This window comes from Cebidichthys violaceus, unplaced genomic scaffold (assembly GCF_023349555.1).
Source record: "Cebidichthys violaceus isolate CVI_PGR_0920_01 unplaced genomic scaffold, fCebVio1.0.p SCAF_3, whole genome shotgun sequence".
Taxonomy (NCBI): Eukaryota; Metazoa; Chordata; class Actinopteri; order Perciformes; family Stichaeidae; genus Cebidichthys; species Cebidichthys violaceus.
Window position 1 is genome coordinate 8,402,165 of NW_027176483.1, and position 24,853 is coordinate 8,427,017.

The following is a 24,853-nucleotide window of genomic DNA, read 5'->3' on the forward strand; positions in this document are numbered from 1 at the left end:
TATGGAACACAACTACCGCGCTTCTTCTCCCACTGGACGCAAAGCAATTTACTAAGATACCAAACCAGCACTGATAACAGATCACACAGAAATCCAACGTGTAAGTCTTAAAGAGATGCATGTTTGTCCAGCAAGCCAGTGCATGGACCGATCAGCGTCCAGTGAAGAACTCTGGGATGATGTAATATCAGAAATCAAATTATTTACTCAATCGATGGAGATTGATCAACAACTAAAAAAAGCCGAGTGTCTAATTGCTTTAACATTTTCCATCTCTTGTCTACCTTTTAGTTATTGTTCTTCAGCAAAGATAGAATGCATCTATGACATTAAAGGTAAGTATGGTTATGACAATTTCTGTGATGTGATCATAACACAAGGATTAATTAAAAGACAATAGAATGAATTTATGAAAAAAATGGATTCGTAAAATTTTATATGATTATTTATTTTGCAGCTTGCACTTGTTCATACAAAGGAGATTTGTACAAGTATGGAGATACAGTCTATGACACACATGATGGAGATGGAAACTGTATGACAGCTGTTTGTGGAGAAAAAGGAAATATTACAAGAATCATAGAAATTTGCTCTACAACTGCACCCAGCCAAACAACAGCCTTTGTTTTTACAACAACTGGTAAGAGTAAAAAACTGTAAAAATGCATAGGTGTGTATGATTTCCAAAAGACGCAGTGTCTGTGACAGTTTATTCTTTTTTTAACAATCACAGAGAGACCGATCCCAACAACAATAATCACAACCCCAGGAAAGCCCACCACCTCAGCAACAACAGAAAAGGCTACCACAACAAATGAAGAAGCAAGCACCCCAGAAACAAACACAGAGAAGCAAACAACAAAAACAACTGAAACTCCAACAAATACAGTGGTTACAACAGCACCATCAACAGAAGCCATTGTAAAGAGTACAACTACAACACCCACAGGAAAGACCCCCGCAACTGCTGCCACAACCACAGAAACACTTACCACAACATCCGCTGACTGCTATGTTTGTAAGTGGTCAAATTGGACAAACAGTGATTACCCTGGTGGTGAAGATGGTGGAGATCATGAACCCATTGAACAGATTACTGATCCGGATCTGAGTGCTTGCAGTAAACCTCTGGAAATAGAATGTAGAGCAAAACAATACGAGGATGTTCCTTTCAAGAATCTAGGTCAAAAGGTAAAATGCAACCCAAGTGATGGACTAATCTGTCTTGACAAAGATCAAGGTCCACCTTCGATTTGTTATGACTATGAAATACGAGTGAAATGTTGCGTCAACATGTGTGAACCTTCAACCACAACTGCGACCACAACAACGACAGAAAGGCCCACCACCTCAGCAACAAAGGAAAAGGCTACCACAACAACCACAGAAAATCCCATTACTACTGCTGTTACAACAGCTAAAAAGCCCACCACAACCACCACGATAACAGAAGAACCCATAACCACCACAGAAAAGGAACAAACTACTGCTGCCACAACAACTGAAGAAGCCAGCACCCCGGTAACAAACACAGAAAAGCAAACAACAAAAACAACTGAAACTCCAACAAAAGAAACCACAATTACAGAAGAAACGGCAACAACCACAGAAAGGCCCACCACCTCAGCAACAACAGAAAAGGCTACCACAACGATCACAGAAAATCCCATTACTACTGCTGTTACAACAACTAAAAAGCCTGCCACAACAACCCCTGAAGTTGTAACAAAAACAGTGGTTACAACAGCACCATCAACAGAAGCCCTTGTAAAGAGTACAACTACAACACCCACAGGAAAGACCCCCACAACTGCTGCCACAACCACAGAAACACTTACCACAACATCCGCTGACTGCTATGTTTGTAAGTGGTCGAAGTGGACAAACAGTGATTACCCTGGTGGTGAAGATGGTGGAGATCATGAACCCATTGAACAGATTACTGATCCGGATCTGAGTGCTTGCAGTAAACCTCTGGAAATAGAATGTAGAGCAAAACAATACGAGGATGTTCCTTTCAAGAATCTAGGTCAAAAGGTAAAATGCAACCCAAGTGATGGACTAATCTGTCTTGACAAAGATCAAGGTCCACCTCCGATTTGTTATGACTATGAAATACGAGTGAAATGTTGCGTCAACATGTGTGGACGGTCAACCACAACTGCGACCACAACAACGACAGAAAGGCCCACCACCTCAGCAACAACAGAAAAGGCTACCACAACAACCACAGAAAATCCCATTACTACTGCTGTTACAACAGCTAAAAAGCCCACCACAACCACCACGATAACAGAAGAACCCATAACCACCACAGAAAAGGAACAAACTACTGCTGCCACAACAACTGAAGAAACCAGCACCCCGGTAACAAACACAGAAAAGCAAACAACAAAAACAACTGAAACTCCAACAAAAGAAACCACAATTACAGAAGAAACGGCAACAACCACAGAAAGGCCCACCACCTCAGCAACAACAGAAAAGGCTACCACAACGATCACAGAAAATCCCATTACTACTGCTGTTACAACAACTAAAAAGCCTGCCACAACAACCCCTGAAGTTGTAACAAAAACAGTGGTTACAACAGCACCATCAACAGAAGCCCTTGTAAAGAGTACAACTACAACACCCACAGGAAAGACCCCCACAACTGCTGCCACAACCACAGAAACACTTACCACAACATCCGCTGACTGCTATGTTTGTAAGTGGTCGAAGTGGACAAACAGTGATTACCCTGGTGGTGAAGATGGTGGAGATCATGAACCCATTGAACAGATTACTGATCCGGATCTGAGTGCTTGCAGTAAACCTCTGGAAATAGAATGTAGAGCAAAACAATACGAGGATGTTCCTTTCAAGAATCTAGGTCAAAAGGTAAAATGCAACCCAAGTGATGGACTAATCTGTCTTGACAAAGATCAAGGTCCACCTCCGATTTGTTATGACTATGAAATACGAGTGAAATGTTGCGTCAACATGTGTGAACCTTCAACCACAACTGCGACCACAACAACGACAGAAAGGCCCACCACCTCAGCAACAAAGGAAAAGGCTACCACAACAACCACAGAAAATCCCATTACTACTGCTGTTACAACAGCTAAAAAGCCCACCACAACCACCACGATAACAGAAGAACCCATAACCACCACAGAAAAGGAACAAACTACTGCTGCCACAACAACTGAAGAAGCCAGCACCCCAGTAACAAACACAGAAAAGCAAACAACAAAAACAACTGAAACTCCAACAAAAGAAACCACAATTACAGAAGAAACGGCAACAACCACAGAAAGGCCCACCACCTCAGCAACAACAGAAAAGGCTACCACAACGATCACAGAAAATCCCATTACTACTGCTGTTACAACAACTAAAAAGCCTGCCACAACAACCCCTGAAGTTGTAACAAAAACAGTGGTTACAACAGCACCATCAACAGAAGCCATTGTAAAGAGTACAACTACAACACCCACAGGAAAGACCCCCACAACTGCTGCCACAACCACAGAAACACTTACCACAACATCCGCTGACTGCTATGTTTGTAAGTGGTCGAATTGGACAAACAGTGATTACCCTGGTGGTGAAGATGGTGGAGATCATGAACCCATTGAACAGATTACTGATCCGGATCTGAGTGCTTGCAGTAAACCTCTGGAAATAGAATGTAGAGCAAAACAATACGAGGATGTTCCTTTCAAGAATCTAGGTCAAAAGGTAAAATGCAACCCAAGTGATGGACTAATCTGTCTTGACAAAGATCAAGGTCCACCTCCGATTTGTTATGACTATGAAATACGAGTGAAATGTTGCGTCAACATGTGTGGACGGTCAACCACAACTGCGACCACAACAACGACAGAAAGGCCCACCACCTCAGCAACAAAGGAAAAGGCTACCACAACAACCACAGAAAATCCCATTACTACTGCTGTTACAACAGCTAAAAAGCCCACCACAACCACCACGATAACAGAAGAACCCATAACCACCACAGAAAAGGAACAAACTACTGCTGCCACAACAACTGAAGAAGCCAGCACCCCAGTAACAAACACAGAAAAGCAAACAACAAAAACAACTGAAACTCCAACAAAAGAAACCACAATTACAGAAGAAACGGCAACAACCACAGAAAGGCCCACCACCTCAGCAACAACAGAAAAGGCTACCACAACGATCACAGAAAATCCCATTACTACTGCTGTTACAACAACTAAAAAGCCTGCCACAACAACCCCTGAAGTTGTAACAAAAACAGTGGTTACAACAGCACCATCAACAGAAGCCCTTGTAAAGAGTACAACTACAACACCCACAGGAAAGACCCCCACAACTGCTGCCACAACCACAGAAACACTAACCACAACATCCGCTGACTGCTATGTTTGTAAGTGGTCGAATTGGACAAACAGTGATTACCCTGGTGGTGAAGATGGTGGAGATCATGAACCCATTGAACAGATTACTGATCCGGATCTGAGTGCTTGCAGTAAACCTCTGGAAATAGAATGTAGAGCAAAACAATACGAGGATGTTCCTTTCAAGAATCTAGGTCAAAAGGTAAAATGCAACCCAAGTGATGGACTAATCTGTCTTGACAAAGATCAAGGTCCACCTCCGATTTGTTATGACTATGAAATACGAGTGAAATGTTGCGTCAACATGTGTGAACCTTCAACCACAACTGCGACCACAACAACGACAGAAAGGCCCACCACCTCAGCAACAAAGGAAAAGGCTACCACAACAACCACAGAAAATCCCATTACTACTGCTGTTACAACAGCTAAAAAGCCCACCACAACCACCACGATAACAGAAGAACCCATAACCACCACAGAAAAGGAACAAACTACTGCTGCCACAACAACTGAAGAAGCCAGCACCCCGGTAACAAACACAGAAAAGCAAACAACAAAAACAACTGAAACTCCAACAAAAGAAACCACAATTACAGAAGAAACGGCAACAACCACAGAAAGGCCCACCACCTCAGCAACAACAGAAAAGGCTACCACAACGATCACAGAAAATCCCATTACTACTGCTGTTACAACAACTAAAAAGCCTGCCACAACAACCCCTGAAGTTGTAACAAAAACAGTGGTTACAACAGCACCATCAACAGAAGCCCTTGTAAAGAGTACAACTACAACACCCACAGGAAAGACCCCCACAACTGCTGCCACAACCACAGAAACACTTACCACAACATCCGCTGACTGCTATGTTTGTAAGTGGTCGAATTGGACAAACAGTGATTACCCTGGTGGTGAAGATGGTGGAGATCATGAACCCATTGAACAGATTACTGATCCGGATCTGAGTGCTTGCAGTAAACCTCTGGAAATAGAATGTAGAGCAAAACAATACGAGGATGTTCCTTTCAAGAATCTAGGTCAAAAGGTAAAATGCAACCCAAGTGATGGACTAATCTGTCTTGACAAAGATCAAGGTCCACCTCCGATTTGTTATGACTATGAAATACGAGTGAAATGTTGCGTCAACATGTGTGAACCTTCAACCACAACTGCGACCACAACAACGACAGAAAGGCCCACCACCTCAGCAACAAAGGAAAAGGCTACCACAACAACCACAGAAAATCCCATTACTACTGCTGTTACAACAGCTAAAAAGCCCACCACAACCACCACGATAACAGAAGAACCCATAACCACCACAGAAAAGGAACAAACTACTGCTGCCACAACAACTGAAGAAGCCAGCACCCCGGTAACAAACACAGAAAAGCAAACAACAAAAACAACTGAAACTCCAACAAAAGAAACCACAATTACAGAAGAAACGGCAACAACCACAGAAAGGCCCACCACCTCAGCAACAACAGAAAAGGCTACCACAACAACCACAGAAAATCCCATTACTACTGCTGTTACAACAACTAAAAAGCCCACCACAACCACCACGATAACAGAAGAACCCATAACCACCACAGAAAAGGAACAAACTACTGCTGCCACAACAACTGAAGAAGCCAGCACCCCAGTAACAAACACAGAAAAGCAAACAACAAAAACAACTGAAACTCCAACAAAAGAAACCACAATTACAGAAGAAATGGCAACAACCACAGAAAGGCCCACCACCTCAGCAACAACAGAAAAGGCTACCACAACGATCACAGAAAATCCCATTACTACTGCTGTTACAACAACTAAAAAGCCTGCCACAACAACCCCTGAAGTTGTAACAAAAACAGTGGTTACAACAGCACCATCAACAGAAGCCCTTGTAAAGAGTACAACTACAACACCCACAGGAAAGACCCCCACAACTGCTGCCACAACCACAGAAACACTTACCACAACATCCGCTGACTGCTATGTTTGTAAGTGGTCGAATTGGACAAACAGTGATTACCCTGGTGGTGAAGATGGTGGAGATCATGAACCCATTGAACAGATTACTGATCCGGATCTGAGTGCTTGCAGTAAACCTCTGGAAATAGAATGTAGAGCAAAACAATACGAGGATGTTCCTTTCAAGAATCTAGGTCAAAAGGTAAAATGCAACCCAAGTGATGGACTAATCTGTCTTGACAAAGATCAAGGTCCACCTCCGATTTGTTATGACTATGAAATACGAGTGAAATGTTGCGTCAACATGTGTGAACCTTCAACCACAACTGCGACCACAACAACGACAGAAAGGCCCACCACCTCGGCAACAAAGGAAAAGGCTACCACAACAACCACAGAAAATCCCATTACTACTGCTGTTACAACAGCTAAAAAGCCCACCACAACCACCACGATAACAGAAGAACCCATAACCACCACAGAAAAGGAACAAACTACTGCTGCCACAACAACTGAAGAAGCCAGCACCCCAGTAACAAACACAGAAAAGCAAACAACAAAAACAACTGAAACTCCAACAAAAGAAACCACAATTACAGAAGAAACGGCAACAACCACAGAAAGGCCCACCACCTCAGCAACAACAGAAAAGGCTACCACAACGATCACAGAAAATCCCATTACTACTGCTGTTACAACAACTAAAAAGCCTGCCACAACAACCCCTGAAGTTGTAACAAAAACAGTGGTTACAACAGCACCATCAACAGAAGCCCTTGTGAAGAGTACAACTACAACACCCACAGGAAAGACCCCCACAACTGCTGCCACAACCACAGAAACACTTACCACAACATCCGCTGACTGCTATGTTTGTAAGTGGTCGAATTGGACAAACAGTGATTACCCTGGTGGTGAAGATGGTGGAGATCATGAACCCATTGAACAGATTACTGATCCGGATCTGAGTGCTTGCAGTAAACCTCTGGAAATAGAATGTAGAGCAAAACAATACGAGGATGTTCCTTTCAAGAATCTAGGTCAAAAGGTAAAATGCAACCCAAGTGATGGACTAATCTGTCTTGACAAAGATCAAGGTCCACCTCCGATTTGTTATGACTATGAAATACGAGTGAAATGTTGCGTCAACATGTGTGAACCTTCAACCACAACTGCGACCACAACAACGACAGAAAGGCCCACCACCTCGGCAACAAAGGAAAAGGCTACCACAACAACCACAGAAAATCCCATTACTACTGCTGTTACAACAGCTAAAAAGCCCACCACAACCACCACGATAACAGAAGAACCCATAACCACCACAGAAAAGGAACAAACTACTGCTGCCACAACAACTGAAGAAGCCAGCACCCCGGTAACAAACACAGAAAAGCAAACAACAAAAACAACTGAAACTCCAACAAAAGAAACCACAATTACAGAAGAAACGGCAACAACCACAGAAAGGCCCACCACCTCAGCAACAACAGAAAAGGCTACCACAACGATCACAGAAAATCCCATTACTACTGCTGTTACAACAACTAAAAAGCCTGCCACAACAACCCCTGAAGTTGTAACAAAAACAGTGGTTACAACAGCACCATCAACAGAAGCCCTTGTAAAGAGTACAACTACAACACCCACAGGAAAGACCCCCACAACTGCTGCCACAACCACAGAAACACTTACCACAACATCCGCTGACTGCTATGTTTGTAAGTGGTCGAATTGGACAAACAGTGATTACCCTGGTGGTGAAGATGGTGGAGATCATGAACCCATTGAACAGATTACTGATCCGGATCTGAGTGCTTGCAGTAAACCTCTGGAAATAGAATGTAGAGCAAAACAATACGAGGATGTTCCTTTCAAGAATCTAGGTCAAAAGGTAAAATGCAACCCAAGTGATGGACTAATCTGTCTTGACAAAGATCAAGGTCCACCTCCGATTTGTTATGACTATGAAATACGAGTGAAATGTTGCGTCAACATGTGTGAACCTTCAACCACAACTGCGACCACAACAACGACAGAAAGGCCCACCACCTCAGCAACAAAGGAAAAGGCTACCACAACAACCACAGAAAATCCCATTACTACTGCTGTTACAACAGCTAAAAAGCCCACCACAACCACCACGATAACAGAAGAACCCATAACCACCACAGAAAAGGAACAAACTACTGCTGCCACAACAACTGAAGAAGCCAGCACCCCAGTAACAAACACAGAAAAGCAAACAACAAAAACAACTGAAACTCCAACAAAAGAAACCACAATTACAGAAGAAACGGCAACAACCACAGAAAGGCCCACCACCTCAGCAACAACAGAAAAGGCTACCACAACAACCACAGAAAATCCCATTACTACTGCTGTTACAACAACTAAAAAGCCCACCACAACCACCACGATAACAGAAGAACCCATAACCACCACAGAAAAGGAACAAACTACTGCTGCCACAACAACTGAAGAAGCCAGCACCCCGGTAACAAACATAGAAAAGCAAACAACAAAAACAACTGAAACTCCAACAAAAGAAACCACAATTACAGAAGAAACGGCAACAACCACAGAAAGGCCCACCACCTCAGCAACAACAGAAAAGGCTACCACAACGATCACAGAAAATCCCATTACTACTGCTGTTACAACAACTAAAAAGCCTGCCACAACAACCCCTGAAGTTGTAACAAAAACAGTGGTTACAACAGCACCATCAACAGAAGCCCTTGTGAAGAGTACAACTACAACACCCACAGGAAAGACCCCCACAACTGCTGCCACAACCACAGAAACACTTACCACAACATCCGCTGACTGCTATGTTTGTAAGTGGTCGAATTGGACAAACAGTGATTACCCTGGTGGTGAAGATGGTGGAGATCATGAACCCATTGAACAGATTACTGATCCGGATCTGAGTGCTTGCAGTAAACCTCTGGAAATAGAATGTAGAGCAAAACAATACGAGGATGTTCCTTTCAAGAATCTAGGTCAAAAGGTAAAATGCAACCCAAGTGATGGACTAATCTGTCTTGACAAAGATCAAGGTCCACCTCCGATTTGTTATGACTATGAAATACGAGTGAAATGTTGCGTCAACATGTGTGAACCTTCAACCACAACTGCGACCACAACAACGACAGAAAGGCCCACCACCTCGGCAACAAAGGAAAAGGCTACCACAACAACCACAGAAAATCCCATTACTACTGCTGTTACAACAGCTAAAAAGCCCACCACAACCACCACGATAACAGAAGAACCCATAACCACCACAGAAAAGGAACAAACTACTGCTGCCACAACAACTGAAGAAGCCAGCACCCCGGTAACAAACACAGAAAAGCAAACAACAAAAACAACTGAAACTCCAACAAAAGAAACCACAATTACAGAAGAAACGGCAACAACCACAGAAAGGCCCACCACCTCAGCAACAACAGAAAAGGCTACCACAACAACCACAGAAAATCCCATTACTACTGCTGTTACAACAACTAAAAAGCCCACCACAACCACCACGATAACAGAAGAACCCATAACCACCACAGAAAAGGAACAAACTACTGCTGCCACAACAACTGAAGAAGCCAGCACCCCAGTAACAAACACAGAAAAGCAAACAACAAAAACAACTGAAACTCCAACAAAAGAAACCACAATTACAGAAGAAATGGCAACAACCACAGAAAGGCCCACCACCTCAGCAACAACAGAAAAGGCTACCACAACGATCACAGAAAATCCCATTACTACTGCTGTTACAACAACTAAAAAGCCTGCCACAACAACCCCTGAAGTTGTAACAAAAACAGTGGTTACAACAGCACCATCAACAGAAGCCCTTGTAAAGAGTACAACTACAACACCCACAGGAAAGACCCCCACAACTGCTGCCACAACCACAGAAACACTTACCACAACATCCGCTGACTGCTATGTTTGTAAGTGGTCGAATTGGACAAACAGTGATTACCCTGGTGGTGAAGATGGTGGAGATCATGAACCCATTGAACAGATTACTGATCCGGATCTGAGTGCTTGCAGTAAACCTCTGGAAATAGAATGTAGAGCAAAACAATACGAGGATGTTCCTTTCAAGAATCTAGGTCAAAAGGTAAAATGCAACCCAAGTGATGGACTAATCTGTCTTGACAAAGATCAAGGTCCACCTCCGATTTGTTATGACTATGAAATACGAGTGAAATGTTGCGTCAACATGTGTGAACCTTCAACCACAACTGCGACCACAACAACGACAGAAAGGCCCACCACCTCGGCAACAAAGGAAAAGGCTACCACAACAACCACAGAAAATCCCATTACTACTGCTGTTACAACAGCTAAAAAGCCCACCACAACCACCACGATAACAGAAGAACCCATAACCACCACAGAAAAGGAACAAACTACTGCTGCCACAACAACTGAAGAAGCCAGCACCCCAGTAACAAACACAGAAAAGCAAACAACAAAAACAACTGAAACTCCAACAAAAGAAACCACAATTACAGAAGAAACGGCAACAACCACAGAAAGGCCCACCACCTCAGCAACAACAGAAAAGGCTACCACAACGATCACAGAAAATCCCATTACTACTGCTGTTACAACAACTAAAAAGCCTGCCACAACAACCCCTGAAGTTGTAACAAAAACAGTGGTTACAACAGCACCATCAACAGAAGCCCTTGTGAAGAGTACAACTACAACACCCACAGGAAAGACCCCCACAACTGCTGCCACAACCACAGAAACACTTACCACAACATCCGCTGACTGCTATGTTTGTAAGTGGTCGAATTGGACAAACAGTGATTACCCTGGTGGTGAAGATGGTGGAGATCATGAACCCATTGAACAGATTACTGATCCGGATCTGAGTGCTTGCAGTAAACCTCTGGAAATAGAATGTAGAGCAAAACAATACGAGGATGTTCCTTTCAAGAATCTAGGTCAAAAGGTAAAATGCAACCCAAGTGATGGACTAATCTGTCTTGACAAAGATCAAGGTCCACCTCCGATTTGTTATGACTATGAAATACGAGTGAAATGTTGCGTCAACATGTGTGAACCTTCAACCACAACTGCGACCACAACAACGACAGAAAGGCCCACCACCTCGGCAACAAAGGAAAAGGCTACCACAACAACCACAGAAAATCCCATTACTACTGCTGTTACAACAGCTAAAAAGCCCACCACAACCACCACGATAACAGAAGAACCCATAACCACCACAGAAAAGGAACAAACTACTGCTGCCACAACAACTGAAGAAGCCAGCACCCCGGTAACAAACACAGAAAAGCAAACAACAAAAACAACTGAAACTCCAACAAAAGAAACCACAATTACAGAAGAAACGGCAACAACCACAGAAAGGCCCACCACCTCAGCAACAACAGAAAAGGCTACCACAACGATCACAGAAAATCCCATTACTACTGCTGTTACAACAACTAAAAAGCCTGCCACAACAACCCCTGAAGTTGTAACAAAAACAGTGGTTACAACAGCACCATCAACAGAAGCCCTTGTAAAGAGTACAACTACAACACCCACAGGAAAGACCCCCACAACTGCTGCCACAACCACAGAAACACTTACCACAACATCCGCTGACTGCTATGTTTGTAAGTGGTCGAATTGGACAAACAGTGATTACCCTGGTGGTGAAGATGGTGGAGATCATGAACCCATTGAACAGATTACTGATCCGGATCTGAGTGCTTGCAGTAAACCTCTGGAAATAGAATGTAGAGCAAAACAATACGAGGATGTTCCTTTCAAGAATCTAGGTCAAAAGGTAAAATGCAACCCAAGTGATGGACTAATCTGTCTTGACAAAGATCAAGGTCCACCTCCGATTTGTTATGACTATGAAATACGAGTGAAATGTTGCGTCAACATGTGTGAACCTTCAACCACAACTGCGACCACAACAACGACAGAAAGGCCCACCACCTCAGCAACAAAGGAAAAGGCTACCACAACAACCACAGAAAATCCCATTACTACTGCTGTTACAACAGCTAAAAAGCCCACCACAACCACCACGATAACAGAAGAACCCATAACCACCACAGAAAAGGAACAAACTACTGCTGCCACAACAACTGAAGAAGCCAGCACCCTGGTAACAAACACAGAAAAGCAAACAACAAAAACAACTGAAACTCCAACAAAAGAAACCACAATTACAGAAGAAACGGCAACAACCACAGAAAGGCCCACCACCTCAGCAACAACAGAAAAGGCTACCACAACAACCACAGAAAATCCCATTACTACTGCTGTTACAACAACTAAAAAGCCCACCACAACCACCACGATAACAGAAGAACCCATAACCACCACAGAAAAGGAACAAACTACTGCTGCCACAACAACTGAAGAAGCCAGCACCCCGGTAACAAACACAGAAAAGCAAACAACAAAAACAACTGAAACTCCAACAAAAGAAACCACAATTACAGAAGAAACGGCAACAACCACAGAAAGGCCCACCACCTCAGCAACAACAGAAAAGGCTACCACAACGATCACAGAAAATCCCATTACTACTGCTGTTACAACAACTAAAAAGCCCACCACAACCACCACGATAACAGAAGAACCCATAACCACCACAGAAAAGGAACAAACTACTGCTGCCACAACAACTGAAGAAGCCAGCACCCCGGTAACAAACACAGAAAAGCAAACAACAAAAACAACTGAAACTCCAACAAAAGAAACCACAATTACAGAAGAAATGGCAACAACCACAGAAAGGCCCACCACCTCAGCAACAACAGAAAAGGCTACCACAACGATCACAGAAAATCCCATTACTACTGCTGTTACAACAACTAAAAAGCCTGCCACAACAACCCCTGAAGTTGTAACAAAAACAGTGGTTACAACAGCACCATCAACAGAAGCCCTTGTAAAGAGTACAACTACAACACCCACAGGAAAGACCCCCACAACTGCTGCCACAACCACAGAAACACTTACCACAACATCCGCTGACTGCTATGTTTGTAAGTGGTCGAATTGGACAAACAGTGATTACCCTGGTGGTGAAGATGGTGGAGATCATGAACCCATTGAACAGATTACTGATCCGGATCTGAGTGCTTGCAGTAAACCTCTGGAAATAGAATGTAGAGCAAAACAATACGAGGATGTTCCTTTCAAGAATCTAGGTCAAAAGGTAAAATGCAACCCAAGTGATGGACTAATCTGTCTTGACAAAGATCAAGGTCCACCTCCGATTTGTTATGACTATGAAATACGAGTGAAATGTTGCGTCAACATGTGTGAACCTTCAACCACAACTGCGACCACAACAACGACAGAAAGGCCCACCACCTCAGCAACAAAGGAAAAGGCTACCACAACAACCACAGAAAATCCCATTACTACTGCTGTTACAACAGCTAAAAAGCCCACCACAACCACCACGATAACAGAAGAACCCATAACCACCACAGAAAAGGAACAAACTACTGCTGCCACAACAACTGAAGAAGCCAGCACCCTGGTAACAAACACAGAAAAGCAAACAACAAAAACAACTGAAACTCCAACAAAAGAAACCACAATTACAGAAGAAACGGCAACAACCACAGAAAGGCCCACCACCTCAGCAACAACAGAAAAGGCTACCACAACAACCACAGAAAATCCCATTACTACTGCTGTTACAACAACTAAAAAGCCCACCACAACCACCACAATAACAGAAGAACCCATAACCACCACAGAAAAGGAACAAACTACTGCTGCCACAACAACTGAAGAAGCCAGCACCCCGGTAACAAACACAGAAAAGCAAACAACAAAAACAACTGAAACTCCAACAAAAGAAACCACAATTACAGAAGAAACGGCAACAACCACAGAAAGGCCCACCACCTCAGCAACAACAGAAAAGGCTACCACAACGATCACAGAAAATCCCATTACTACTGCTGTTACAACAACTAAAAAGCCCACCACAACCACCACGATAACAGAAGAACCCATAACCACCACAGAAAAGGAACAAACTACTGCTGCCACAACAACTGAAGAAGCCAGCACCCCGGTAACAAACACAGAAAAGCAAACAACAAAAACAACTGAAACTCCAACAAAAGAAACCACAATTACAGAAGAAATGGCAACAACCACAGAAAGGCCCACCACCTCAGCAACAACAGAAAAGGCTACCACAACGATCACAGAAAATCCCATTACTACTGCTGTTACAACAACTAAAAAGCCTGCCACAACAACCCCTGAAGTTGTAACAAAAACAGTGGTTACAACAGCACCATCAACAGAAGCCCTTGTAAAGAGTACAACTACAACACCCACAGGAAAGACCCCCACAACTGCTGCCACAACCACAGAAACACTTACCACAACATCCGCTGACTGCTATGTTTGTAAGTGGTCGAATTGGACAAACAGTGATTACCCTGGTGGTGAAGATGGTGGAGATCATGAACCCATTGAACAGATTACTGATCCGGATCTGAGTGCTTGCAGTAAACCTCTGGAAATAGAATGTAGAGCAAAACAATACGAGGATGTTCCTTTCAAGAATCTAGGTCAAAAGGTAAAATGCAACCCAAGTGATGGACTAATCTGTCTTGACAAAGATCAAGGTCCACCTCCGATTTGTTATGACTATGAAATACGAGTGAAATGTTGCGTCAACATGTGTGAACCTTCAACCACAACTGCGACCACAACAACGACAGAAAGGCCCACCACCTCGGCAACAAAGGAAAAGGCTACCACAACAACCACAGAAAATCCCATTACTACTGCTGTTACAACAACTAAAAAGCCCACCACAACCACCACGATAACAGAAGAACCCATAACCACCACAGAAAAGGAACAAACTACTGCTGCCACAACAACTGAAGAAGCCAGCACCCCGGTAACAAACACAGAAAAGCAAACAACAAAAACAACTGAAACTCCAACAAAAGAAACCACAATTACAGAAGAAACGGCAACAACCACAGAAAGGCCCACCACCTCAGCAACAACAGAAAAGGCTACCACAACGATCACAGAAAATCCCATTACTACTGCTGTTACAACAACTAAAAAGCCTGCCACAACCCCTGAAGTTGTAACAAATACAGTGGTTACAACAGCACCATCAACAGAATCCATTGTCACAAAAGACAACACAAAGACAACCCAAACAGAAACTGCAACAACCTCAAAAATTCCCACCACTACAGTAATAGAAAAGCCCAGTATTCCAACACCATCAAAAACACCTACTTTCACAACAACTCCTGAGTCCACAACTGCCATTACTGAAACTCCTACTGTAAAACCTTTAACTCTTCAGTCTTCAACCACTGGCGGAACAACTTTATGTTTCTGCAAGTACAAGGATCAATTGTTTTCTCCTGGTAAGCAATTGGTTTTTGCATCACTTGTTGTACATTTTATCAGCATCAATATTTTGGTCATGGTTACACCTGTCCTTACAATGCAACTTGGCACTTCTAATTTAATTTGCAGCCTAAACTCCAAGGTTTTTCATGCTCAAATCCTGTTTCCATTGAGATCTATAATCATAATCCACAGTCTGAGTTACCCTTCATTCCTTTTGTATCTTATACAAAACAAAAATAAATTAGACAAGTATTCACCAATGTTGCATTATAAAGACAGCTGTAACCCTGGCACTGTAACTTGTTTTTCTCACATCATTAGTCATTTTGGATTTAACTGCCTTGGTTTTATTCTCATATAGGTAGCTTCATGTACAATAAGACTGATGGAGAAGGCTGGTGTTTCACTGCATATTGCAATTTGACATGCAATGTTGAGAAGCTTGCTAGACTATGTCACCATACGACTCCGCCAACTCCCCCAACCACAACAAGCTCTGGCACTACAAAACAAATTGGCTCTACAATTGCCAGTACAATCTCTTTATCCACAGTGAAGCCTCCCAAAGACTGTTCATATCTGGAGCCACCTCGAAAGGTATTTGAATTTAGTTAAACATGGAACAAATCATCTTAACTGGCATTGTTTCCAGAGTGTCTATTCTGAGAGAGAGTCTGAAACAAGGTATTTGATTCCTTTGGATAAAAATAAGGCATTTTAATGCATATTCTGCATACTCTCATTGGTCTTTTAAGCTGTCAATGAAACTATCAACATTAAAGTGCAACCGTAGTCGATAAGTTCCATATGCAATTACTGATTCATTTGAAAAGCCTCAAATACGTCCTTATTATTGATGTGTGCTTCTTTGTTGATTTTCACACCTTAGGTCTTCCCTGGAAAAAGTCTCCAGTAGAGTAGAAGTATCTTATATCATTAGATATTTTACCCCAGTAGTTGCAGAATATTGGAACAAAGGTCAATGGATTTTTTATATAATTTCATTTATTAGTGGCCCCATTAGCTCAATCAAAACAGAGGCTAATCTCTTTAGGATCTTATTACAAACCACATTAACATACAACATAAAAACACTTTCAAACACACCATAAGACCAACTCACAACATACAAAACTAGAGAAACTAACAGAATGAGATATTGATACATAAACAAAACAAATAGCTCCATAAATAAAATGATTTACATATAAGTAATACAACTTTGCTGTGTACCTCATATGTCACTACAGGTTACATCTACAAATAAATCCAACATAACAATTATTAAAGAATGTCAACCCATTAGTGGTATTGATAATAACACCTATGCATATACTGTCTCATTAGCACTGATCAATGTAAAATCATGGTATAGTATTTATTTCACTGGTATTAGATTACTAAAAGTACTACTTTGCCATTTACAGGATGGTGAGTCTTGGAGTTCAAAAAACTGCATCACAGAAACATGTGATAATGGAAGAGTCACAACAGAACATGTGCCATGTGAACCAGTGACCATGCCTGTATGTGAAAATGGGCAACCGCCAGTCAGGGTTTATGATGAAGGAGGCTGCTGTTTCCACTATGACTGCAGATGTAAGATCAAGTGAAAACCTTTTAAGCAACATCTTTTAGTACATTACAATAAAACGTACAGTATAAATAGTTTTCTTTGATGTAAAACTCAATGTTATCTCAATCTAATATTTGCAGGTGTTTGCAGTGGCTGGGGAGATTCTCATTATCTGACATTTGACGGCCAGTATTACAGCTTCCAGGAAAACTGCACATATGTCCTTGTCAAAGAGATCCTTCCTAAACACAATTTTAAAATTGTTATCGACAACGAAAACTGTAGTCCGTCTGGAACTGTGACCTGTGCTAAATCCATGATCGTGTATTACAAAAACTATGAAGTTATTCTTACACAGGACAAAAATCCAACCGTAAATAAGGTACATTTTGCTACACAAATTTAAACTTATTTAAATATATTTATTTAAATATATTTAACTGATATGCAGTGCTAATGATGATGAAATGTTTAGGTATTCATCAACGGCAAGCAGGTATTCCCAACCTACTCTAATGATGACTTCATCGTAACAAGTACAGGAGTTGAGCTGCTTTTGAGAATTCCGGAAATTGAAGCCGTTATGATGTTCAAAGGGCTTTTTTTCAGCGTTGACTTGCCGTTTTCCCTTTTCCACAACAACACAGAGGGACAGTGTGGTAAGCTGATAATCAATTTGCTGTTAGAATAACACAGAAAATGAGGCTGCATGTTACGTTCATAGATGAAAATACATAAACAGTCCTAGATTTAATATGAAAGTGCCAATGGATGTAAGACATGTAGTAACACATGGGTTGTAATATCTGTCATGTTACTATTTACTTTCACAAGGTACCTGTGACAATAACAAGAAAAATGACTGCAGATTACCAAATGGCCAGATTAATCCCACATGCTCTCAGATGGGACAGTGGCATGTACCGGATAAGAATAAACCATATTGTGAGAACCCATCTCCTAAACCGACACCAAAACCAACAACAACACCCTGCAAACCTGATATCTGTGAAATTCTGATCAGCAAGTAAGAATTTATAGAATAGATATGTACACAATATGTCAATTAATTCTTGAGTATCACTCTGATTAACAGCTGTCTTCCTTCTGATTTGTACATTAAGGGTGTTTGAGGAATGCCACAAAGTAATCTCACCAAGACCATTTTACGAGAGCTGTAAATTTGATGTTTGCCAAATGGAAAGTTCCACCATTGGTTGTTCCAGTATGGAGGCGTATGCCATGAGGTGTGCTGAAGCATCTGTCTGTATACCCTGGAGGAATGCTACAAACGGACAGTGTGGTAGGAGAGGTTCAATTCAGTAGAAAGCTAACATTGTCATTTTCAGATGTCCAGACTACTTTTTTTCATAATTTTTATGTTTAAATCCATTTTTCTCTTGTTGTAGAACAAAAATGTCCACAAAATATGGTATACAAGCCTTGCGGGCCAACTTTTGTTCCAACTTGCAATGCAAGGTACAGTAATCGCTCAGTTCTATTATCAATATCATGAATCAAATAATGTCAGCAGCTTGTAATTTAACAAGACTAAGTTTCTATAGCCATGCTAGCGGCTCTGAGAGGCTGTAATTAGGCTGAACCAAATGCAAACATCAGCATGCGCAACATGCACACAATGGCAATGCAAAACGTGCTGATGTTAAGCAGTGATGACTACCATTACCACCATCTTAGTTTTGCGTGTCAGCCAGCTAGGAGTGTAATTAGTTTTGCAGGTATTTGGTGATAAATCAAAACAAATTCAAATTCTGACTTGACGATAGGGGTCAATGAAAAGTGAATGGATTACCAAAGTCATTACAAACCGTTACTGAGGGGTTCTTGGATGTCTGTACCAAATGGCACTGCAATCCACCCAATAGTTTTGATAGTTTTCACTTAAAACCACAAATGTCAACCTCGTGGTGGCTGTAGAGGGAAAGTCAGTGGATCAACAAAGGCATTGGGATTCATCCTCTGGGGATCATGAATGTCTGTACAACTATTTAAAAGAGTTGTTGAAATATTTCAGTGTGGACCAAAGTGGTGGACAAACAGATCAACACTGCTATCTATACAGCCATGCCGCTAGCATGGCAAAAAAAAAAAAAACAATACTGTATTATACTCAACATTTATGCATTATTTATTAATTTATACTTTTATTTCTGAAATAATTATGTGGGTTTTTTCACCATCAATTGTCTTCACATTTAGATACAATGAGAAGCATGCACAACAATGCCAGGAAAGAAATGGCAAAAAAAACCAAGCTTATAATGGCATCTTAGAGGGATGTTTCTGCCAAGAGGGGATGATCCTGTTCAGCTCAAATTCTGACCTCTGTGTCTCCTCCTGTAAGATAATTTTATTGTTGTGAAGAAAAATCTGATTCTTTGAGAATTAATTAATGTTTTGGTAAACTAATTGTTTTGTATTGTTAAAGGTTGCACTGGACCTGACGGCCAACCTAAACAGGTAAATGCTACCATACATGACTGATGATCATTATTCACAGAGTATTTGTTGCTGACACGTTACGAACTCTGTTCCGTCTTAAAACAGCTTGGTGAGGCTTGGCAGACCGACTGTAAGCAGTGTACTTGTGATGAGGACACTCTGAGTGTTCAGTGTAAGCCTCTCACCTGTCCCACTCAAGAGCCAATAACCTGTACTGAGGAAGGTGAGGTGTTGGTGAAGCGCAAAGTGGACTGCTGTGAAAGACTGACCTGTGGTGAGTGATTCAAAGTAACACACCTTCATCTGCCGACAATTTTGAATGGAAGGATATTTAGATGATTTAATGGGAACTTCACTCATTTTACATATAAATATCAGTTGTGTCATAATAAGGAGTACTACTCCTTATTTCTAGTTTGTGAAAACAGTTGCATAAATCTTATTTCCTCTTTTGTATAATAGCTTTCTAAAGCCGGAGGAAATACACTCAGATGCCAGTTTATTGGGTTGTCCTTGCTAAACGGAATGCAGTATAATATAACTATCCTGCTATAAATCCTAAATACCTCAATGTAGGTTAAAATGTTCAGTTTTGTTGTAACTATTTCAGAGAGTTGATTGAACTTCATGATCATTTTGGAGGATGTAGTTTGTGGTGCTGTTGAACTGTATTGCATTATACCGACATATGTTTTTGTTATTTAGCCTACCCCCAGTGATATCTGATATAATTTGCTAAGAAGGCACTTTGAGTATCCTGTATGATACTGATACAGTATATTCAGTTCATACCATATTTACAGCAATGCTACATGTATCACATTCTGTAAAGAATCCAGCACCTCTTTAATAAAGCTTCTGTACAGTTATGGTTACAGACTCTCTCTCTACCTCCCTAAACTCAAATTTTGAGCATAATTTATTTGCAAAAAAAAGACTAAAAACGAAATAAACTAAGTTAAAGATTACTTTGACTGATAGCATTATTAATATTATTAATATTATTATTTCAGTTTTTTATAGATATCACAATAATATTGTTATTGTGAATTGTTTTGGCCACAATAATTGTGTAGTACAAATGATATTGTGACAGTCCTGTGTGACTGTATGATTAAACATGGCAGTGTATGCTGATGTCTATGAGTCAGTGAATCACTCAGTAAAGAATGGTGCTTGGTCAATTAGGAGATCCATTTTTATTTTAAGGTAGGTAACAAGAAGTAATCGTGTATTTTCCAGGAGTACCTGTTAATAGTTAATTTTTTTGTCATACTTACCAGCCTTTGAAATGTCTTTCCTTTCAACCAACAGAATGTGATAAGAACCGCTGTTCGTTGCAAAAACATAACTGCAAACTAGGATTTGAGTTGGAGATCCAAATCTCAAATGACACTTGCTGCCCGTCTTACAGCTGTGGTAAGCTTTTCATATAAGTTTCAGTTCCATTTGCTTAGTGTTAGTGTGTGAAAGACTTCAAACTAAACTATGCATAAGCCTTTAATGTAATCATATTTGTCATTATTTTAATCTAGTACCCAAAGGCGTCTGTGTCTTCAATGATACTGAGTACAAGGTAAGGAATAATATTCTGTATATATCTTAAATGTGCACAAATAAAAGTATACTTGTTTGTTAAAGTGTTACTAAAACGTTGCAATCTTTAAATTAAGAATACGACAAATTAAGTATTATCTTAACAATAGCATTTAAGTTAGTCTTCTGTATTTTCACAATGTTGTTAGATAATAGTGACATTTAATTTGCTGGCCTTTATATGAAATACAGCTAAGACTTTGTGTTTCATTGTTTACAGCCAGGTAGGGATTTCTCCAAAAACCCATGTGAATCATGCAGCTGTACTAAAACTCAGGATCCCAGAAGCAAGTTGAACACCATTCAGTGTTATGTGAAGGACTGTTTCCCATCGTGTCCAGAGGTATGTTTGTATGTAACTATCAACAGCATTGCAGTTTTTAATTAAATAGGAAGCAAATAAAGGTATATAGTGTACAAAATGTTTATCATGAGAGCACATGCTTTTGTGTTGATCTGTTTACCATTTGCAGATGCATAGAGTTTGCTGTTTATGTGCACATGACGATAGTTTGAAGATGTCAGTGTTTTGCTCGAGTTTAACAAAAAAACTAAACTTAACAAAACTACAAGATTTTTTTTTTTTACTTATCCGTGTTATATATAGTCTCTAGTCATGTAAATGTTTTGGTTGTATTTGCACAGGTTTGAGACATCTGTCTCTGAGATTTCTGCCGCCTTCCAAATTTAAACAAAAGGGGAATGTAATGATAAAAAATGGTAGTGTTTTGAGCACCACAAACTAAACTACATTCATCCCAATTCGGGTGGCAGCAAGAGTCTCAGAGATGGATATCTCAAACCTTTAACATCAGAATGGCTTGATATAACTTTTGGAGTAAGTGAGATACAAGTTCTTTATTTAATTTGGATGAACGAGACAGTATAGTAAATACTACTTATTAGTTATTATGTATACATTTAATTGAGTGAAGTTGCACACTATTTTGATTTGTGCTTTTTTTCCTAATAGGGCCATGTGTATGAAAAGCAACCTGGACAATGTTGTGGATCATGTAAACAAACCAATTGTGTTGTGGAGGTCCCAGGCTTCACTTCTCCGATAATTATTATAGTAAGTACAGAGTAATGGGAACATCTTCAGAATTCTGTCACCTTAAATTTTGGTACCAGTCAATGTTTATGTTCACTAATTGTCCTCTTCTACACCTCTGACAGCCTTCCCAGTCTTGGTCACCGCCAAATGATAAGTGTGTCAAGTATGATTGCCAAAAGGTGAAGGATCAGTTCATAACCTCTAAAAGCCTAACAACATGTCCTGCATTTGATCCAGCAAACTGCGTTCCTGTGAGTATAATCCTGTCCTGAAACAAGCAGAAGTTCTTATTTCTGTCAACTATAATCTTTGTAAATAACTCTGAACTGGTGCTGACTTATCCTACAGTACACTTTGCATCCAAACTGTAGAATATGGGGTTAGTTTAGTTATTTCTGCTAATGCATCGTGTACCATGCACAAAAAAGATTTCCTTTTCTGATCGTAGACTTTTGGTAAATGGGATGAAATTAGATAAATGAGGAATGAGAAATATGAGAGACGTCAATACACAATACACATGTACTGAAATACACAAATACATAGTGAAGAAGAAATTGCTTTATATATTGCACCAGTAATAATGTACACATGACAGACTCTATATCAGTCTGTGTTGTTTATCTGCATATTTTACAATCCATATTGTTTATATTACAGGGAACTGAACAAAGTGATAGCAACAGTTGTTGCAGAACTTGTAAGTATGAGTCAATAAAATGTATTAAAATTACACAATATCAGTGTCATCCTCTGTTACTCATAACGTGCGTCGACAGTGGCAAAGACTGTTTTCATTATTGATTAATATGTTGATATTTTCTGAAAATGTTCATAATTCAGAAGCTGAATTTTTTTTCATTTGAATTAAAAGTGAACTCAAATTATTAATCGATTACCCATAATGCAGTTTTTGCATACAAACAGAGCCTAAAACTCCACATATTAGAGACTTTATTTTATTTTGCCACTGAATGACGTTATTTTTTGCAGCAAGATGAAAAATATGTTAATGTCCCATTCACAGGTACTCCAAGAACCAACTGTCAAATGAAAAGGAACACCACCTATCTGCAGACAAAGGACTGCAAGTCAGTTGTGCCAGTGGAAATCACGGCCTGTGTAGGACCTTGTGGAGCATCCTCATCAATGTGAGATTTATAACAAACTATCTGAGAGATGTACAGTACAAACTACTTACTCAATCATGCTGAACTCACCTGCTCAGTTTTCATGTGTAGTTTCAAGATAGATGTTTTGTTCACATTGAACAGCAAGTGACTGACACTGATCCTGTCTGAATCTGCTTCTATCTACAGGTACTCTGCGGAAGAAAAGCGTTTGATGCATTCATGCTCATGCTGTCAAGAAATGGCCACCAGTAAGAAGGAGGTGGAGATGGTCTGTGTCGATGGCAAAAAGATAAAGCACTCCTATATTTCAGTTGACAAGTGTGGTTGCCAAGTCGCTAAATGTCAGGACCTGTCAGACTAACGTAAAAATTTAGCAAGACAACATTGAAAACTAAGCTTAGTTGAAGGGATAAATTAACTAATATACTTACATAAACTTTAACAAATCCTCTCCAAAAACTATTAAAGAGTCAAGACTCAATATATGAAGACACACACCTCTCTGTATTCAGCAGCCCCAAATAAGGGTAGATAAGTTTAACCTTTTAAACAGCAGTGTTGTTGTGGTCGGACATTTTGTAAACCCCTGGAAATTGTTCCTTTACACTCATCACTTTCTCATTTATTGTCAGGGAGGCAGGTCCACATTGTGTCTGTCAGCACATATTTGTGTCCTGGTGTCTCTTTTAGCTTTTGAAGAGGATTTTCCTTTTATAGAAACTTAACAATGTGGTGTTTTTAATCTTAGAGGGTGTTTCTCTTTCTTTTACTTTAAATGACTTGAGCGATAAAAGACACAGGAATTGCTTCAGATATTATAGCACACTGTAGCAATATTTTCTTTTGGGGAAAGGGATTATATTTGTGATAAAATGTGAAAGATTTGAAACATGGATTTGAATCAAACAGCTCCATCTATGTTGATGAATTAACTCACAACCCATTGAATATATAAATAAAAGAAGGTAAGAATACTCAGGCTATCTTTGCTCTGTATCTTATGTGTCAAACTTCTGCAAATATGAACGTCTTTATTGTCATTAAAATCTAAGGTTTACTCGCAATTCTGTGTTCTTGTTTTTAATTTTTTTCTCAGGTATTTTTTTTATATGGATTTGTCTTGAAGTGTTTGCATGATGCACTGTAGCGAGAAGAATCTCTTTACTTCAATAGAAAACATATTTATTTTGCCTATGGCAGTGCACCATCATTTATAGTTGTATATGTATTCAATATTATTTTTTATATGTAGTCAGTCACCATCAAACACATACTT

The 24,853-nt window shown here is 40.4% G+C and overlaps 4 protein-coding genes across 4 annotated transcripts; all 4 read left to right on the plus strand.

The window, feature by feature from the left end:
- Window positions 1-1,042: 1,042 nt before the first annotated feature.
- LOC137881960 (mucin-5AC-like) lies at window positions 1,043-5,950 on the plus strand. The gene is made up of 2 exons (XM_068724191.1): window positions 1,043-5,843; window positions 5,929-5,950. Exons 1-2 carry the CDS (start codon window positions 1,294-1,296, stop codon window positions 5,948-5,950), a joined length of 4,572 nt encoding a protein of 1,523 aa, XP_068580292.1. The 5' UTR covers window positions 1,043-1,293.
- A 54-nt stretch (window positions 5,951-6,004) lies between these two features.
- LOC137881961 (mucin-5AC-like) lies at window positions 6,005-9,167 on the plus strand. Its single transcript, XM_068724192.1, has 2 exons — window positions 6,005-8,852; window positions 9,050-9,167. Exons 1-2 carry the CDS (start codon window positions 6,097-6,099, stop codon window positions 9,165-9,167), a joined length of 2,874 nt encoding a protein of 957 aa, XP_068580293.1. The 5' UTR covers window positions 6,005-6,096.
- A 684-nt stretch (window positions 9,168-9,851) lies between these two features.
- LOC137881962 (mucin-5AC-like) lies at window positions 9,852-12,749 on the plus strand. Its single transcript, XM_068724193.1, has 2 exons — window positions 9,852-12,509; window positions 12,716-12,749. The coding sequence occupies exons 1-2, from the start codon at window positions 10,027-10,029 to the stop codon at window positions 12,747-12,749; spliced, it is 2,517 nt and encodes an 838-aa protein (XP_068580294.1). The 5' UTR covers window positions 9,852-10,026.
- Window positions 12,662-24,635, plus strand: LOC137881000 (mucin-2-like). Its single transcript, XM_068722660.1, has 19 exons — window positions 12,662-15,766; window positions 16,114-16,349; window positions 17,180-17,351; window positions 17,469-17,710; window positions 17,804-17,987; window positions 18,163-18,355; window positions 18,453-18,631; window positions 18,738-18,807; window positions 19,549-19,688; window positions 19,778-19,809; window positions 19,897-20,065; window positions 21,106-21,210; window positions 21,327-21,367; window positions 21,608-21,730; window positions 22,361-22,462; window positions 22,567-22,695; window positions 23,105-23,144; window positions 23,472-23,595; window positions 23,764-24,635. Exons 1-19 carry the CDS (start codon window positions 13,111-13,113, stop codon window positions 23,936-23,938), a joined length of 5,112 nt encoding a protein of 1,703 aa, XP_068578761.1. The 5' UTR covers window positions 12,662-13,110; the 3' UTR covers window positions 23,939-24,635.
- The last annotated feature ends 218 nt before the right edge of the window (window positions 24,636-24,853 follow it).

What these genes read in the sequence shown, in the direction of transcription:
- LOC137881962 (XM_068724193.1), top strand. Translation starts at nt 10,027, where the DNA reads ATGGCAACAACCACAGAAAGGCCCACCACCTCAGCAACAACAGAAAAG. An exon ending in CTGGTAACAAACACAGAAAA is followed by an intron (nt 12,510 to 12,715) that starts GCAAACAACAAA and finishes TAACCACCACAG; the next exon opens with AAAAGGAACAAACTACTGCT.
- LOC137881960 (XM_068724191.1), top strand. Translation starts at nt 1,294, where the DNA reads ATGTGTGAACCTTCAACCACAACTGCGACCACAACAACGACAGAAAGG. An exon ending in ACGGCAACAACCACAGAAAG is followed by an intron (nt 5,844 to 5,928) that starts GCCCACCACCTC and finishes ACAACTAAAAAG; the next exon opens with CCCACCACAACCACCACGAT.
- LOC137881961 (XM_068724192.1), top strand. Translation starts at nt 6,097, where the DNA reads ATGGCAACAACCACAGAAAGGCCCACCACCTCAGCAACAACAGAAAAG. An exon ending in CCGGTAACAAACATAGAAAA is followed by an intron (nt 8,853 to 9,049) that starts GCAAACAACAAA and finishes TAACAAAAACAG; the next exon opens with TGGTTACAACAGCACCATCA.
- LOC137881000 (XM_068722660.1), top strand. Translation starts at nt 13,111, where the DNA reads ATGGCAACAACCACAGAAAGGCCCACCACCTCAGCAACAACAGAAAAG. An exon ending in CTGACGGCCAACCTAAACAG is followed by an intron (nt 19,810 to 19,896) that starts GTAAATGCTACC and finishes GTCTTAAAACAG; the next exon opens with CTTGGTGAGGCTTGGCAGAC. An exon ending in CAACAGTTGTTGCAGAACTT is followed by an intron (nt 23,145 to 23,471) that starts GTAAGTATGAGT and finishes TCCCATTCACAG; the next exon opens with GTACTCCAAGAACCAACTGT.